At 41.8% G+C, this 17,655-nt stretch overlaps 1 protein-coding gene across 3 annotated transcripts in view; it reads left to right on the top strand.

Moving 5' to 3' along the window:
• The first annotated feature begins 203 nt into the window (after nt 1-203).
• Nucleotides 204-17,655, top strand: part of LOC116991230 (serine/threonine-protein kinase SIK3-like) — a 191,219-nt gene continuing 173,767 nt past the window's right edge. For 2 of the 3 annotated variants that reach the window (XM_033049677.1, XM_033049676.1), the window contains exon 1: nt 230-466. In XM_033049677.1, coding sequence (XP_032905568.1) covers nt 266-466 — 201 coding nt within the window. In that variant the 5' untranslated portion in view covers nt 230-265. Of the gene's footprint in view, nt 467-17,655 lie in introns of all 3 variants that reach the window. The other variant, XM_033049675.1, reaches the window with a different exon arrangement.

Raw genomic sequence — 17,655 nt, 5'->3', positions numbered from 1 at the left:
GCTCCCAGGCTCGGGGGTGTCACGTGACGGGTTGGGTCGCGGGCGCGCGTGGGGGGGGGGGAAGGGAGGAGGGAGCGCGCGCCCGCGCGGCCGGGAAGCTCCTCCCTCTCCCCCTCCCCTCCTACAGCAACAGCAGCAGCGGCGTGCGGCTCCTCCCCCCCCCCCCCCCCACGCCCCGCCCCGCCCCGCGCGGGCGCGCGCACGCCCCGTCCCCTCCTCCTCCTCCCGCTCTCCCGCCCGCGCGCCCGCTGGTGTTTTCGACAAGATGGCGTCGGGCGGTGTAGCGAGGAACGGCAGCCTCCCTCAGCCCTCGCCGCCGCCGCCGCCTCAGCAGCCTCAGCAGCAGCAGCAGCAGCAGCATAAAGCCGGCTCGGCCAGGATCGGCTACTACGAGATCGAGAGGACCATCGGCAAGGGCAACTTCGCCGTGGTCAAGTTGGCCACTCACATCGTCACCAAGGCTAAAGTAACGTATCGTCTCCCTCCCTCTCTCCCCCTCTCCCTCCTTCCCTCCCTCTCCCTCTTTCTCTCACTCTCTCCCCCCCCCCCTCCCCCTCCCTCCCTCTCTCTCTCTCCCCCTCCCTCCCTCCCTCTCACTCTCTCCCCCCCCCTATCTCTCTCCCCCCCCCCCCACCCCCTCTATCTCTACCCCCCCTCTCTTCCTCCCCCCTCTCTCTCGTCCATTGCTGTCGGTGTATAATGTGTACCATCGTGTTCTCACCTCACATTCCCCATCCCACACCGGATCACGGTCACCTTCTCTGCGGCGAGTAAGGAGTAGGGGAAGGTTTGCCCCCCTGAGGTGGTCCGTTTCAGGGTGAAGGCTTTGACAGCTGTCAGTGGTCCAGTCAGGGAAGAAGTGTTTCCTTTCCCTGCTTTTTGCCCCCATCTCTGTCGTGCATCTCCTCACACACTCCACAACTTGGATTCATGGTCCAATGGAGGTTTCCTGTTGAGTTCCCCCTTCAGTAGCTGGAGATGTCAGTGCAGTCCCTTTATTCGGCGTTTGGCCGGAGGGGGTCAGGTCGGGCTGGCGCTGTTAACTCGGCCTGGTCTCGGCTCCATAGCCTGTCCACCACACCTCTGTTTTTTCCTTCCATAATAAGTTTTTTTCAGACGTTCCGGGGACTGTTTGTCAAGAATGGACCCTACATGCTTCTTAAAGTAACTAACTTGCGACGTACTGCATGAGCACTCTGCGCTCAATGTACAGAGTTCAGCATTCGGTTATTTTTCAGTCCCTGAAATGAACTGAAAACATCCCTAACATAGTTTGGGGTTGATCAGATTAGAATAATTTTCATAATCCATTTACTGCTTACGTACATCGATCATGGTTCTTCTGGTGACTTGCGATAATTTATGCTGCTTTTTAATAGTGACCTGAGGACGTGCGCGATTTAATTAAAAAGTATAGATACATCACGTTATTATTTCGAATCGATATTTTTGCCATAGATACATTTTTGTGATTTAATCATAAAATGTTTATTAAAATGAAGTTTTGGCTTCGCTGAAATAGTTTGAGGTTTTAAATGAAGAGGACGCTAAACATTTGTCAACGATGTACATTAATATATTTACCAATAGCTAAAGAGGAAATGTCAGTTTCAGTTCATTGATTATTCTTGTCTTGTTTAATAACAATGTATCACAGAAACTTGTTTGTTATTTTTACGTGAATAGGCTTTCTATTGTGTTTCTGTGGTACAATGAACTTTTCTCAGTAGGGTGCGATTGCATTTACATTTTGAAAGGTACAAATATGGCAGCATCCTTATCTGTGCAAGTGTCTTCAGTATTTTTATGTGCTGTACTTTTTCACATTGAGACAGTTTCTTTTTAAAGTGACTCTGAGATAATTGTCCACATTATTTACAGATGAGCCAGTGATAAAGTGCAAGTTAATTATGTTAATATCATTTATTATAAATTGTTGATATTGGAAGTTGTAGTTCATTCTGCACTAGAAAATCCTTTAATATCCAGCATATGGTCAGGGGACTGGTTAATTTTTGAAGTACCTTTTTTAGAAAATCTGCTGTGCCATGATGACTGATGTACACTCGTATATTAAGACCAACATTTATATTTCTATGCTAGGAATTTTTTCAACAATTAGTGAATGTGTTGTCATTGCCTAACTGTAGAATCATTCATTTCTGAGACATTCATGCATAACATTGTTTTGCAAATTTGGGGTGAAATTTGTGCTTTCTTGTCAGAATCTGGAAAAAGTCAAAAATAAAAAAGAATGGGAATGACTACTTTAAGAGCATTTCTTTTCTTTCTACTCCAATATTTTATTTGGGCAATCCAATTAAACCACAATAATTAGTTGAGAGCAGATATACCAAATCATATTACAGATGTATTTATTATTTTACTGACTGTTGCTTAATCGGTGATGTGTTGCGGTGGAGTGATATGTTGAAAGGTTATAGCATTTGCTATTTCCTTCAGCACTTTTTTATTTGGAATTGCTTTTGGATTTATTTTGACTATAGATATTCTGTGGCATCACCTTAAAACCCTGTAATTTGGTATTTTTCTCTCATGTGTTGTTCATCAATTTGGGACTGAGTGAACAGACACATGACTTACTCTAGACTTCTGTCTGTGCTGCCTTGCACTTAGCTATAAAGATGTAAAAAGAGTGACCCAGAGTGAATCATCTACCTTGGCTGTGGGAGAATCTTATCAATGTTTCCTATGTTGTGAACATTACATAATCATGTGATGGTTTTCATTTTGCTGCTGGAATGTCATTGTATTCAGGAGAGATGAAAATATTTCTGTGTATGTGATGTCAAGAAACTTTAATTTTTTGCCATATTTTTCCCTTTTATCTCACTGTGAGATTGTTTCAGCCTTGTTTTCCTTTGTGGGTGGATAGAGGAGGTGATCTAATTTACAGATTGCGCACAGCTGCAGTCAAGGTGATTCTATGGCTGGCTTCCTTGAAATACCCCTTTCCTCGTTCAGGAAAAGAATCTCTGAGGTTTTTTACCTACCCTTTTTCTACCCCTGAGGTGGAACGTTCCATTTTATGACAGTGCCAAGAAAGGATTCCGTGCAAATGGGATGAAAGCCAATGAAATATGTGGTACTCCTTTGAGGGAATGTTGATGCATTGTTGACTTTGAGTTATGCTGGCAGAGAGCTGACCAGAAAGGTCTGAGTGGCACACTTAATGAGACGGAACACTTGAAAACGGGTAGGGTAGCATATGCCAAAAAATTGAATAGCTCTGGTTTTACTTCAGTGCTTCTCAATCAACCTCAGTCATTTTTTAATATGTTTGAGTTAGATTTCTGAAAATCCGAGACTGAGCAGGCAAATCATTTAATAATTTAAGACAATAATTTAATTGGTATTGCAAATTTTGAGTGATGGTAAAGTGTGGAGACATCACAACTCTCTCTATTTGATAGAAAAATAAATATATGGGAGCAACAGTTTATTATTGTTAATACTTAAACATGTTTTTCATGATGCTTCATGCTACTGCAAATAATTTACATTTTTCTTGCTATATAATTGAATTATTCACAACTTGAATTAATAACTTCAAAGCAGACTTCACTGCATCTGAAAATTGCAGCCTTGCATTTTCTTCATGTTGAGTTAATTCTTGCACATCGTGGGGGACATGCCACTGCCGAGCACTGTTTATAAAGGACATAAACGTGATAAAATCAGTTGTCTGGGCATATTTATTATCCAGCAATATCTCAACCTACTTTCTTGCTTTCAAATACCTGAGTATCAATGATGGCATAATCCTGGGCCACTTTCTAGCAAGCACAAAGGGAAGCAAATATGTGACCTGAATGGGTAATTTTCTTTCATTTTTTGCCAGTGGTTATCAGAATGCTCTGTTGCATTAGAACATAGGAGCTGTAGACTGTTTTGGCCTTTCAACCTTCTGCCATTCATAAAGATCATAGCTGATCTGCCTTACTTCCTGCACTTTTCCTGAGCTTTCTATATTCTAAAGCTGGAAAGCATAACCACCAAACATAGGAACAGCTTCTTCCCTAACGATTCTTCTACCAAATTGTTCTCCCTTAAGCTAGGATGTAGTCCTGATTTTCCAACCTATCTTATTGCGTACCTTGCACTTTTTCTCTGTAACTGTAATGCTACAATGCTGTAATACTATAATTTGCACTCTGGTATTTTTCTCTTTATACTATTTGTTGCACAGGGTGTGGCTTAATTGTCAAGATTCAAGAGAGTTTATTGTCATGTGTCCCAGATAGGACAATGAAATTCTTGCTTTGCTTCAGCACAATAGAATATAGTAGGCATAAATAAATACAGAACAGATCAGTGTGACCATATACCAATGCATATATATATACATACACACATAAATAACAGATAAAGTGCAAAGGGCTATTAACGATCAGAGTTTCTGATCAGAAACCGCTGAGTTTCTCCAGCATTTTTGTGTACCTATTAACGATCAGAGTTTTGTTTGAGTTGAGTTTAATAGCCTGATGGCTGTGGGGAAGCAGCTATTCCTGAACCTGGATGTTGCAGATTTCAGGCTCCTGTACCTTCTACCTGAAGGCAGCGGGGAGATGCGTGAGTGGCCAGGATGGTATGTGTCTTTGATGATGCTGGCAGCCTTTTTGAGGCAACGACTGCGATAGATCCCCCCCCCCCCCGATGGTGGGGAGGTCAGAGCCGATGATGGACTGGGCAGTGTTTACAACTTATTGCCGTCTTTTACGCTCCTGGGCGCTCAAGTTGCCGAACCAAGCCACGATGCAACCGGTCAGCATGCTCTCTACTGCACACCTGTAAAAATTCGAGAGAATCCTCCTTGACATACCGACTTTCCGTAATCTTCTCAGGAAGTAGAGGCGCGACGTGCTTTCTTTATATTTGCATCCGTGTTCTCGGACCAGGAGAGATCTTCAGAGATATGCACGCCCAGGAATTTGAAGCTCTTGACCCTCTCCACCATCAACCCGTTGATATAAATGGGACTATGGGTTCCCATACTACCCCTTCCAAAGTCCACAATCAGTTCCTTGGTTTTGCTGATGGTGAGAGCCAGGTTATTGTGCTGACACCATTTGGTCAACCGGTCGATCTCATTTCTATACTCTGACATCTCCATCAGTGATACGTCCCACATCAGTGGTGTCATCAGCGAACTTGATTATGGAGTTCGCACTATGACTGGCTAAGCGGTCATGAGTATAGAGTGAGTACAGCAGGGGGCTGAGCACGCAGCCTTGAGGTGCTCCCGTGCTGATTATTATCGAGGCTGACACATTTCCACCAATACGGACAGACTGTGGTCTGTGAATGAGGAAGTTGAGGATCCAATTGCAGAGGAATGCGCAGAGACCCAGATCTGAGAGTTTGGTAACCAGCTTGGAGGGGATGATTGTGTTAAATGCTGAGCTGTAGTCAATGAATAACAGCCTGACATATGAGTTTTTGTTGTCCAAGTGGCCCAGAGCGGAGTGGAGAGCCAGCGAGATCGCATCTACCGTTGATCTGTTGTGGCGGTAAGCGAATTGCAGTGGGTCCAGGTTTTTCTCGAGATATGAATTGATTTGCGCCATGATCAACCTCTCAAAGCACTTCATCACCACCGACGTTAGTGCCACTGGTCGATAGTCATTGAGGCACATCACCTTGCTCTTCTTGGGCACCGGTATAATTGTGATTGTGTATAGTATGATTTGACTGGGTAGCATGCAAACAAAGCTTTTCAATGTATCTCGGTACACGTAACAATGATAAACCAATACAATTTCAACTTTCTATTAACTTTCATAAATCTATCAATCTTTGTTTTCAGAATTCCTAAATTAACCACCCTCTGACTGAAGTAATTTATCTTCTCTGCTTAGTGTGGGTGTCAAGGATTATGGGGAGAAGGCATGAGAATGTGGTTGAGGGAAAGATAGATCAGCCATGATTGAATATTAGTGTAGACTTGATGGGCCAAATGGCTTAATTCTGCTCCTATCACTTATGAACATGAACTTCTCAGTCTCATGTGGCATCCACCTTATTTTGACCTTTAACACAAGTTAGCCAATTTCTTGTGTGGGATCTTATCGAAATTCTCCTGGAAGTCCAAATACAGCACATCCACTGGTTGCCACTTATCTATTCTATTCATTACACCTACAAAGAATTACATTAGATTATTTAAATATGATTTTTCTTTCGTAGATTTTCATGGATTCTTCTCCCATGCTTTACCTGCTTCCTCCTATTATAGTTTTCAAGGTCATCCATTATATCACCCTTCATTTTAGAATTTAACAATTTTCCTACTGATGTTAAGCTAATGGGTTGGTATTCCATATTTTCTCTCACTCTTTCCTAAAAAGTGGGGTCACATTGGCCACCCACCAATCCACAGAGATGGTTACAGATCCAAAGAATTAACCAGACTTATTATTTGTATAACAACATCTTTGAAGAGTCTTGGCTTTAGATCATCAGATCCATGAGAGTTATGTTTTTAGTCTCATTGACTTCTCTATTGGAGTTTTTCATTAATACTGATATCTTTGAATTTATTTTTCTTGCTAGACGACTATTTGTTTTTTTTCTGCGAAGAGGGACACAAAGTAGTTGCTTAATTGCTCAACTATTTCCTTATTATCCATCATGAAATTTTCTCATCACTGTTTGTAAGCAACTCGCAGTTAGTTTGCAAGAATTTTCTCTTTTACATAAACTAGCTGTTATCTTCTACTGTAGACAAACTAAATATTTGCTGTTATTCTATTTCATTGACAATATTTTGAGCCAAAGCTGGAAAAATACGGCTTGGCGGTAATTTTGCAAGGTTTAGTTAAATCTAAAATTCACTGCTGTTAGTACTAAGGTCCATAATTATAATCTGTGCCATTATTATAGCTTATTCATTTTGTCATAAATACATACCATTTGGAACCAGTTTTCATGCCTCTGTGTTTCCAGGGAAACAATTGCCGTTCCTGCATCATTACTGATGTGACTGACATCACACTCACTACAGTTGTGCACATAGGTAGAATATGTGCTTGTGACAGCTTTGGGAAAAATAGAGGAGGGAAGCATAGAACGGCAAAGAGTAAAGCCCAATCTCAGATAATCGTATTAAAAAAAAAATTAAATGACTTATTTCTAGTATTTAAAATTTGTTATAATTAGGCATCTAAATGTCAATGGTTGCAGTTTGTGATCTTTCTCATTTGTGCGAATTTTATCTTTATGGTTCTCAATTATGCATAATGTGAACATTTAAACAGAACTATGGGGAAGCGAACTTTTTGCAAACAATTCCAGCCGTCTCATTGCTTATATAATAATCATATTTATTTTATGTTTACTGTTAAAAGCTAACTCAGTCACCATATCTCCTACCTTCACCTTATTATCTGTATAACAACATTTTGCGACACATTTCAATTACACAGCCTTGATGAGTTTCCTTCAGCACAAGAGCTGGGAAAACTGAAGCTATACATTCTACCAATACCTACATGTTTCAAGTCTTGGCTTGATCAATTTTCTTACTATATAATCTAAGTTAGATAATGTGAACCATGATATGTTGTTCATCTAATCGCTGTGCAACTTTTCCCACATCCTTTCTGTTATTAGCATTTGCCCAGTAACATTTAGCTCCATTTCTTCCTGATATCTTCTGCTACCAAAATCAAAAATCTACGCCTTTATCACCAGAAGGCTTGGTTTCTCATCACCAGCCTCAGCAAGTTATGATTCATTTGACTGTCACTCCTACGTCCTCAATTGTGTTTCCATTACTCCACACGCAATACTGCTTCGCCATAACCTTGTCAATACTTTTAAATCTCTCTACAACCATATCATTTTCCTTGGTGATATCACTCTATCTCTGCATGAAACCTCTGCTTTTTTCATAACCAATTCACATCCATTGTTGCGGGCCTTTCTTTCAGATATTATTACTCTTCCTGCCAATCTCTCTGTCAGGTTCACACCGAAGTTAGACACAAAATGCCGCTGAGTTACTCCAGCTTTTTGTGTCTATCCTTGGTTGAACCAGCATCTACAGTTCCTTCCTACATATCTCTCTGTTTAACCCCATTTTACTTTTGGGTCATCTAAAAATCTTTCCCTGTGATTTCAACCATCTTATTATCTTTATTTCTGTTCAGTATTTTTGTTTTGCACATTATGAAGAATATTTCAGCATTTGAAATGAGCTTTGGAAATGTCAGTTTATTTTAGTAAAAATCCTTATTCTAAGGAAATATACTGGACAGCGCAGTATGAGATTATGTGAAATAAATTAAACAGAATAATTGATACTGTGTAAAACAGCTGTGGGTTCTACCAAGTCCGCAATGATTATCGGTTGTATTTAAGGTAGACAAAAATGCTGGAGAAACTCAGTGGGTGAGGCAGCATTTATGGAGAGATGGAATAGGCGACGTTTCAGGTCGAGACCCTTCTTCAGACGGGGGGAGGGGGGGGGCGGGAAAAAGAAAGGAAGAGGCGGAGACAGTAGGCTTGTGGGAGAGCTGGGAAGAGGGAGGGGAAGGAGGGAAAAAGCAAGGACTATCTGAAATTTGAGGTCAATGTTCATACCGCTGGGGTGTAAACTACCCAAGCGAAATACGAGGTGCTGTTCCTCCAATTTGCGCTGGGCCTCACTCTGGCAATGGAGGAGGCCCAGGACAGAAAGGTTATATTCGGAATGGGAGGGGGAGTTGAAGTGCTGAGCCACCGGGAGATCAGGTTGGTAGTGCGATAAATGAAATGGTTTGAGAAGTTGATTAGAGTGCATATCAACTCTTTCCTTAGCAAGAACCTGGAACCACTGCAATTTGCAGACCACCACGATAGATCAATGGGGGATGGGATCTCGCTGGCTCTCAACTCTGAACTTGACCACCTGGATAGTGAGAACACGTGTCAGGCTGTTGTTCATCGACTACACCTCGGCGGTCGACATCATCATCCTTTCTAAACATGTTACCAAGCTCAGGGAACTGGGTCTCTGCACATCAGCTGGATCCTTGACTTCCTCATCAACAGACCACAATCGGTACGAATTTGGAACAACACATCCACCTCGATAACCATCACAACAGGGGCACCTCAAGGCTGTGTGCTCAGTGCCCTGCACTCCTCATTCTATGCCGATAACTGTGTAACCAGTCACAGTTCTAACTCCATCATTAAATTTGCCAACGACACCACCGTTGTTGGACAAATTACAGTTAATGATGTCAGAGTATAGGAGGGGGGGTGGATCTTTTGATTGAATGGTGCCAGAACAAACAACCTTGTTCTCAACGTCAGTAAGACCAAGCAGCTGATTGTTAATTTTGGAAGAGAGAGGTCAAGGATCCACAAATCTGTCGTTATTGACGGGTTGGTGGTGGAGAAAGTCAACAACTTCAAGATGACGAGTGTGCACATCATTGAAGATCTGTTCTGGGCCCATTATATTAATGCAATTATATTGAAAGCCCATCAATGCCTCTACTTTCTTAGAAGATTGAGGAGATTTGGATTGTGAGTGGATACTCTGTGGAACTACAGGTGTACAGTAGAGAGCATATTGACTGGTACCTTCATGTCCTAGTTCGGCAATTTGAATGCTAGGAATGAAGTTGGTGGACACTGCAGTCAATCATGGGTACTGACCTCCCCACCATCGAAGGGATCTAAAAGCAGCTAGCATTATCATAGATCCACACCACCCTGGCCATGCTCTCATTTCACCCTTGCCATTTGGAAGAAAGTAAGAGTCTGAAAACTGACCTTTATGTTCAAGAACAGCTTCTTCTCATCAACTATCAGGCTCATGAACACCACAAACACCAACTAAACTATGAATTATGAATTGTCTTGGTTGCACTCAGAACTTCAGGCTTTTTTGCACGATTATTGAAGAAACATTTTTTTTGTTTGCTTATTATGGTATTTATGAGTATTGCATTTAGTCCTGTAATGCTGCTGCAAGTAAGAATTTAATTGTTCTGGTTTCAGTACTTGATAATTAATAGAGCCAGGATGTTTAGGCACTAGAAAACTCAGAAATAGGCAGGCAAAAAGGCATAATAAAATTACAAAAAAGGCACGGAAAAGGCGTTTATTGACAAAGAAAGCATAAAAATGCATGTATTTCCACCACCAACATATGGTTAAAATGATAATATAAAGGTATACTACATTAAATGATCAGTTGCCTGGTTGCACATAATTTCCAGCATTTTTTTTCAAATTATCTGGTGTTAACTATGCCATCTGTCAGACAGAATATTCTTCAGTTGTGAAAAACCTCTTTCTACCTCAGCTGAGGTCACTGGTGCATACCCGAAACAAGCTACAGACTCTATATTCATGTTGATATCTTGTGCATTACAACTACCTATGAGAACTTTAGCTATGTGTTGTATTTCCTCAAGATCTTCGTCAGCTAAAATCACTCTCACACATTTTCCTTGTATGTCTTTACCTACATCGCCAGGAATTTTACGAATATCGTCAGTTACTTTGTTGAAAACCTGCTAGTTATTCGCTAATATTTTGCCATGTTTCTCAAGGCTTGTGGGAACTTTGCAAAATTGGAAGCAATAAACACAAGATCGCGATGGAGGGACTTTTTCTGCATGATTTCACGGATGATCCTGACTGCAGCAGATTCTTCTTCTTCAAATCAGTTGACAATGTCTTTTTTCCCAAAATTTGCAGCATAGTAGAGTACAGCAGAGAGCCATGTACCTCACCTAGTCAAAACGGGCTGAGGAGGTAGCGGAATCTCGGGTGTCATTTCCTTGAACAACTGCACACGTGACGGTGCTTTGAGGAAGATTTTCTTGACATTGGAAACTAGGCGATCGACATTTGGAAATAAGCTACGTATGTGCTTGGCAATTCTATGAAGTCCTTGAGCTAAGCATGTCAAATGCAACATTTTGGGGAATAAAACTTAAAGAGCACGAGCAGCTTTTTTCATGTACGTAGCTGCATCAGTCACAAACAGAAGAACATTTTCATGTTTTATACCTTCTGGCCAAAGTACAGCAATTGAAGATGTAAACAACTGAGCAATAATTGAGCTGTTTGACTTCTCCAATACTTCCGATGTCAACAAATACTCCTTTGAAGGTTGACCTGCCCCCAGTGTACCGATGACCGCATTGGTAACATATCTCCCTACAGCATTGGTTGTCTCGTCTATTGAAATCCATATTTTGTTGCATGCAACTTCATCTCTAATTTTCTGGACAACAATGTTGAAGTTGCTGTCAACATAATTTTTCCATAATGATGACTCGCTTGGTATATGTTCCTCCAAGTATTTCTCTAAAAATCCTCTGAGATTTGTTTTCCAATTTCCACAGTGGAATTCCAGCATCATTGAATGCCTTGCACAGATCACTCAAACTCAGATTTGCGACTGGAGCCAGCAATAAATGCAGTGAGGAGACAAGCTTGGGTAGTGTACACCTCAGCGATATCAACATTGACTTCTCTAATTTTAGATAGCCCTTGTCTTCTCCCTCCTCCCCCTCCCCCTTCCCAGCTCTCCTAGTCCTACTGTCTCCGCCTCTTCCTTTCTTTTCCCCTCCCCCCCCCCCCCACATCAGTCTGAAGAAGGGTCTCGACCCGAAACGTCGCATATTCCCTCTCTCCATAGATGCTGCCTCACCTGCTGAGTTTCTCCAGCATTTCTTTATCTACCTTCAATTTTTCCGGCATCTACAGTTCTTTCTTAAATAGATCTTGGAGAAGACTGAACCAGCGGGCAGCGGCACGAACGAATGAGCGACCGACGGTGCCGACACCGGTTTCACCCCGGTGGTGGAAATTTTCTTGTAAGTCATACTATGTTAACACGTTAATAATATCATTAATATTATCGTGTTAACATAGAAAATGTCATTATAATCACGGTACAACAAGAGAAAATAACACGACCTTTTAAATGGCAAAAATAGGCTGATTTAGGCACTTGATCGTGAAAAAGCCATTATCCTGGTGAAATCATCAAAAAAGGCATGAAAAGGCACATTGCATTTATGGCAAAAATCCTGGTTCTAATAATTAAACACTCTTGAGCCTTGAACATAGCACATTTGCCTGGGATACTGGATGAATCTGTAAGTCTTTTCCTTTCTGTCATTATTCCATTTTTCTTATAATGTACCCACGTTGGACAATATGACTTGAAATGTTTTGCAGCTTATGAGCTCTATTTGAAAATTCAGTAATATAATGTATTACACTTTGATAACCAGAGAAAGACTGCAGTCTCTCCTGATGTGTGACAATAAAGAGTTGCCCAAACCATTAAGCATTTTGTAGGCCATAGGTTACTTGGCACCTGTGCTGGATATGTAGCTTTCATTCACTCCTCCTTATTTAGGGTATTGGGACAATTAATTTAGACAAGCATTTAATGTTACTTTTAAAAGAATCACATCATTTTATCAGAGAGAAATTCAATCATTAATGAAATGCAAGGCCATTGTAAGATTGCCTATATCTTGATTAGAGTCTTGGAAGTGTATCTTCTGGTCAGTGGTAAACCTCCATTAGTATACTCAAGTAGGCCTAGAGGTGCTAAATTTAATCTTATAAACGTGTTTCTGTGTAAATATCCCATTTGATTATTTTGTTGCACATTAACGTAACATTTGAGGACACATCATACATTTAGATTACACAAGTAGCATACTCACACAGGAATATAAGGTATTAGACCAAGTGCGGACTCGTTGGGCCCGTTCCCCCAACGCAATATTCCACCGCTCACCCATAGCCCCCAACTGCGCAGGCGCGGCTGACGGGTTCCCGTTGTGATGCCAGAGATCCCCGTTGTGACACGAGTCATGGCAACCCTCACCCAACTGCGCAGGCGTGTTAAAAGTTTAAAATGGCAGTAACTTGTAAAATATAAGATCAATGTGAACGCATCTCACTCGCCCTCTTCAGTCCCCTATTCCCCTCCTCCATTATCCTCCCTCTCCCCACCCTCCACCAACCCTCCTCTGCTTCCTCCGCTCACCCCTCCCTCACCTCCTCGCTCTTCCCCCTTCCCTCCTCCATTACCTCGCCATCCCTCTTCCTACCCCTATCCTCCCCGTTCCCCCTCATCCCCAGCACTCCCTCCCCTTCCTCTTCACCCTCCCTCTTCTTTCCCCTCTCCACCTCCCCTCCCTCCCTCCCTCCCTCCCTCCCTCCCTCCCTCCCTCCCTCCCTCCCTCCCTCGCCTCTCCCTCCCTCTCCTTTCCCCTACCCTCAGTCACTCCTTCCCTCCCTCCATAACCCCTCTCCTCTCCCTCTATCCCCCTGCTCCCCCACTCCTCACCTCCTTCCTTTCCCACTCTCCCTCCTCACCTCCCCCACTTGTCCTCTCCCTCTATCCCCCGCTCCCTACCTCTCCCACTCCCTCCGCCCCATGGGCCCGCCCGCACCGGCTCGAACCACAGCCCAGGGCCCTGAACACAGCTAGACCCAGACTGGGCCCGGAGCCGCAATCCTCCCTCACCTCCCGCGGCTCCAGAGCTTGAACTACAGCTCAGGGCCCTGAGCGTGGCTGGACAAAGACACGGACACAGACACGAACTGGGCCCGGAGCGCGCTCCTCCCTCCCCATCCCGCCACTCCAGACCGGATTATTGCGTTGGGTGAACGAGGCTAAAGGGGAGGGGAGAGGGGTTATGGACAATGTTAACAAAGTCTCGACTCTGAGTCCAATGAGAGATTTGTAACATTGTTGGAAGGAGTGGGGGAGGGGGATGAGAGGGGAGGAGGAGAGGGGAAAGAAGAGGGAGTTATGGGGGATGAGGGGGGGTAATGAGCCGTGCCTGCGCAGTTGGGGGCTATGGGTGAGTGGTGGAATATTGCGTTGGGGAAACGGATTGTGTTGGGGGAACATGTGAGTGGTGCTATATTGCGTTGGGGGAACGGGGCCCAACGGGTTCCACTTGGTCTAGTGTATATATATATATATATATATAGATGATAGCATAATTATGTATTTTTCATAATTGTGTTTTGTTGCTTTTTATATATTACTGTGGTATGGTGTGTAGACTGTCCACAGCTACATTCAAATCCTGAATGGGATTTTGAGATCACAATTTCTATTTGCCCTGAGAAAGCATTGGTACCCACTTTCCATTTTTGTGCTTTGAAAAAAAAACTTAAGGTTGAGCACCATTGAATAAAACCTTGTCTGTGTGTCAGATCATTTTGCTTTTAAATAATGTGGGATATGAACAATAGGGTTTTTTTTAGAAACACACAAAAATGGGTAAATGTTGGATGGATGCTATGTGTATGCATTATCTGTTGTCATGCTAGTTATTGTGGAATTCTGTTAATGATGGTTCTGTTTATGTTGAAGAAAGTGTTTTGTTGACATATCTGTTTTCATTTTGAGTTATAAACAATTTTGCATCACAGTATTGGAAAGCAAATCAACAAATAAAGTATGTGGCAATGATTTTGCAGTCTATGAATACTTAAGAGCTTTCATAGTAAAACAGAAATTGTTTCACTCAACAATCTAAGGAATATAAATTAGATTTGTTTACCAAAACAGCTCTTATGTAATGGGAGATCTAATCTAGGTATTGTTATAATTCACTGTTTTTGTGTCAGACTTATCTTTAACTCTGGAGTTGGGCTGAATTATTAGAGTAAAATCGAACCCTTTGACTGTTATGGTTGGAATACCTCCTTGGACATATTTTGTCATTTTCTTCATTGTTGCTGGATCAGTATCCTAGGATTTAAGAAGTTTAAGGACAAAGACCGTGCAAAATTAGACATGAATAATAAATACTATGTCCATGTCCAATGAACAATTTAAATAATAAGTCATTTACAATTAATTTTCTTGCGTTTACTTGTTTGAGTAATGCCCCTAAATGAGGCCAATACTGGTTCAAACATTTCTAATTTGCACTGCTATTTTTAAAATTGTACTTCCAATAAAGCAAAATAACAAATTTAAAAGGTTTGTATGATTTCTAAATGTAATGGTAACCATTAAGGGGCTGTCCCACTTGGGCGACCTAATCCGCGAGTTCTGGCGAGTTTGCCCTTGACTCGTACTTGCAGCATGGTCGACACGAGGTCGTAGGAGGTCTTTGTAACTCTCCTTCATGCTCGAGAGTTGTCTCCACGTACTCGAGGCCTCAGCTAGGTCGCGGCGTATTTTTCAACATGTTGAAAAATGTCCGCAAGTAAAAAAAGGCCGCCATGGAAAAAATCGATACTTTTTTTACTCGTAGGTTTAGTTGTAGTAGGTCGTAGTAGGTCGGCATGTTAGTCGTAGGTAATCGAGGGTAGTCGAAGGTAATCGTAGATAGTCTTCATCGTAGTCGAAGGAGGTAATCTTCACTCTCCATTATTCGGTGTCTAATTTTCCCGAAGTTAGGCGTAGCTAGTCGAAGCTAGTCTTCAAATAGTCGAAGAAGGTCTACATAGTTCAACATGACATTTTTTCAAACTCTCCTAAACTCTTCTAAACTCGCCAATTAGGTCGCCCATGTGGGACATAGAAACATACCTAGAAAATAGGTGCAGGAGGAGGCCATTCGGCCCTTCGAGCCATTCATTGTGATCGTGGCTGATCGGCCCCAATCAATAACCCGTGCCTGCCTTCTCCCCATATCCCTTGATTCCACTTGCCTCATTGTACTCTTTGATCTGGAGCAATTTATGTCTCAAACCTACGTTGGAGCACAGAGCCATGCAGGATTATACAGAAAGAAACATAAGGACAGAACGAGACTGTTGTGTCATTGTAGCAATTCCAATCTAAAATTAACCCCACTACCTGCTCCCTCCTCAAGGTCCTATGTACTCGGCTTTAAATATATATCCACTTTTTCTACCTTTGGTTGAGAACTTCCCACCTTCGATTGTATGAAGACTGATTTCCTAATGTCCTTGCTGCCTTGGGGAATCTTTTTGGTTTACGATACCTTGGCAGTAGTATAGAATTTTGTCTTTCTTTGTTTATATGATCAAAGCTATTTAGTATTTTAAAAAATTGATCTAACTTCCTTTCAGATATCTCTGTTTTAGATAACAGACCCAATAACAAATTTATGCTTGTAACTATAGTTTCCTACTTATGCAAGCTACCGATTTATCTATTCTGTTTTCTGCAACATTTATGTCCTTTTTTAAAAAGGTACTTCCAAGCTACATGTGATAGTCTTAACTGTAGTTAAACCAATGTTTTTTGCAACTTTACTTTTCCTTGTATCAATATGCCGTAAGAATAATAGAAAACAACTGCTGTGCACCCTCCTGATATCTCGTATCTACAGGGATATATACACATCTTGCTGAGGAAGAAATGTATCCTCGTGTATGTACTAATTGCGCAAAATTTCAGAAGCTGACTTGGAACTGAAGTTCAGAAGAAGGGAAGAATATTCTTTTTTTTTCTGGATTATGCTTTATTTAAAATATATGGTATTATTAGATTATTATTATTGTCATGCGTACTGAGGTACAGTGAAAAAATAAACAGCAGAATATAGAAATACAGCCATAGAGAAAGTGAAAATTAAAAAAAAAAAGTGCAAGGGCTGCAATTATGTAGATTTCGAGATCAGGAATGTATCCTAGCTCACGAGAGGTCTGTTCAAGTGGAAAATAAACTGTCCTTGAATCTGCTGGTTGGTATGTGTTTTGAAGCCTTTGTATATTGTGCCTGACAGGAGAGGGAGAAAGAATGAATGACTGGAGTGTAAATGGTTATCCTCGATTATGTTGGCCATTTTCCCGAAGCAGCCAGAAGTGTATATAGAGGCGATGGGGAGAACGGTAGACCAATTTGTGTGCTGGACTGGGCTGCATCCATTACTAATTGCAATTTCTTGAGGTCTTGGGCTGAGAAGCTGCCAAACCAATTTGTAATGCCTCCCAATATGATGCTTTCAGCAATGCAACTGTAGAAATTGGTAAGAGTCATTAAAAACATGCCGAATTCCGTAGTCTTCCGAGGATGTAGAGGCGTTAGTGTGCTTTCTTGGCTGTAGTTCTTTATTTATTCTTTCCCGATGTAGTGATACTGTTTATTTGACAGTATTGTTTCGTAGAAGTCCATTCCAGTTATCACATGTCTATTTCCCTGTCCTTCCAGTAGGAATCATTGGACATTTTGGCTGGCTTTTGTTATAGTTTTAGTCCAGAGACACAACAGCTGTACCATTTATATGTGGCTGTGGGTGAGTGGTGGAAAATTGTGTTGGAGGAACGGGTTGCGTTGGGGGAACGGGTGAGTGGTGGATTATTGCATTGGGGAATGGGTTGTGTTGGGGGACCAGGCCTCCCGTGTGACTGGGACCCAACGGGTCCCACTTTGTCTAGTGGCTACTAAAACTGTTCTGGTTTCTATGGACAGATAATCTCTATTTTTTACAAATTAATAGTGGAGCTAAGCGATATTTTACTTCAAATGTGAAAAAATATTTGACCGTGATTTTCTTTTCTACAGTTTTTTTTAAAGTAGCAAAGTATTGAGTCAGAATCTGATTTAATATTGATCTTATCTGTCAAAGATTCATATAATGGAGAGGCTGGCAGCAAAATGAGTTTGAATTCAGCACTTTCTGTTCTGGGCTCTGAACCTAGAATGCACCCTGGCTCAATTTA

Source organism: Amblyraja radiata, chromosome 33 (assembly GCF_010909765.2).
Source record: "Amblyraja radiata isolate CabotCenter1 chromosome 33, sAmbRad1.1.pri, whole genome shotgun sequence".
NCBI lineage: Eukaryota > Metazoa > Chordata > Chondrichthyes > Rajiformes > Rajidae > Amblyraja > Amblyraja radiata.
The sequence above is the reverse complement of the archived record's forward strand: the minus strand, read 5'-3'. Positions and strand labels throughout refer to the sequence as shown.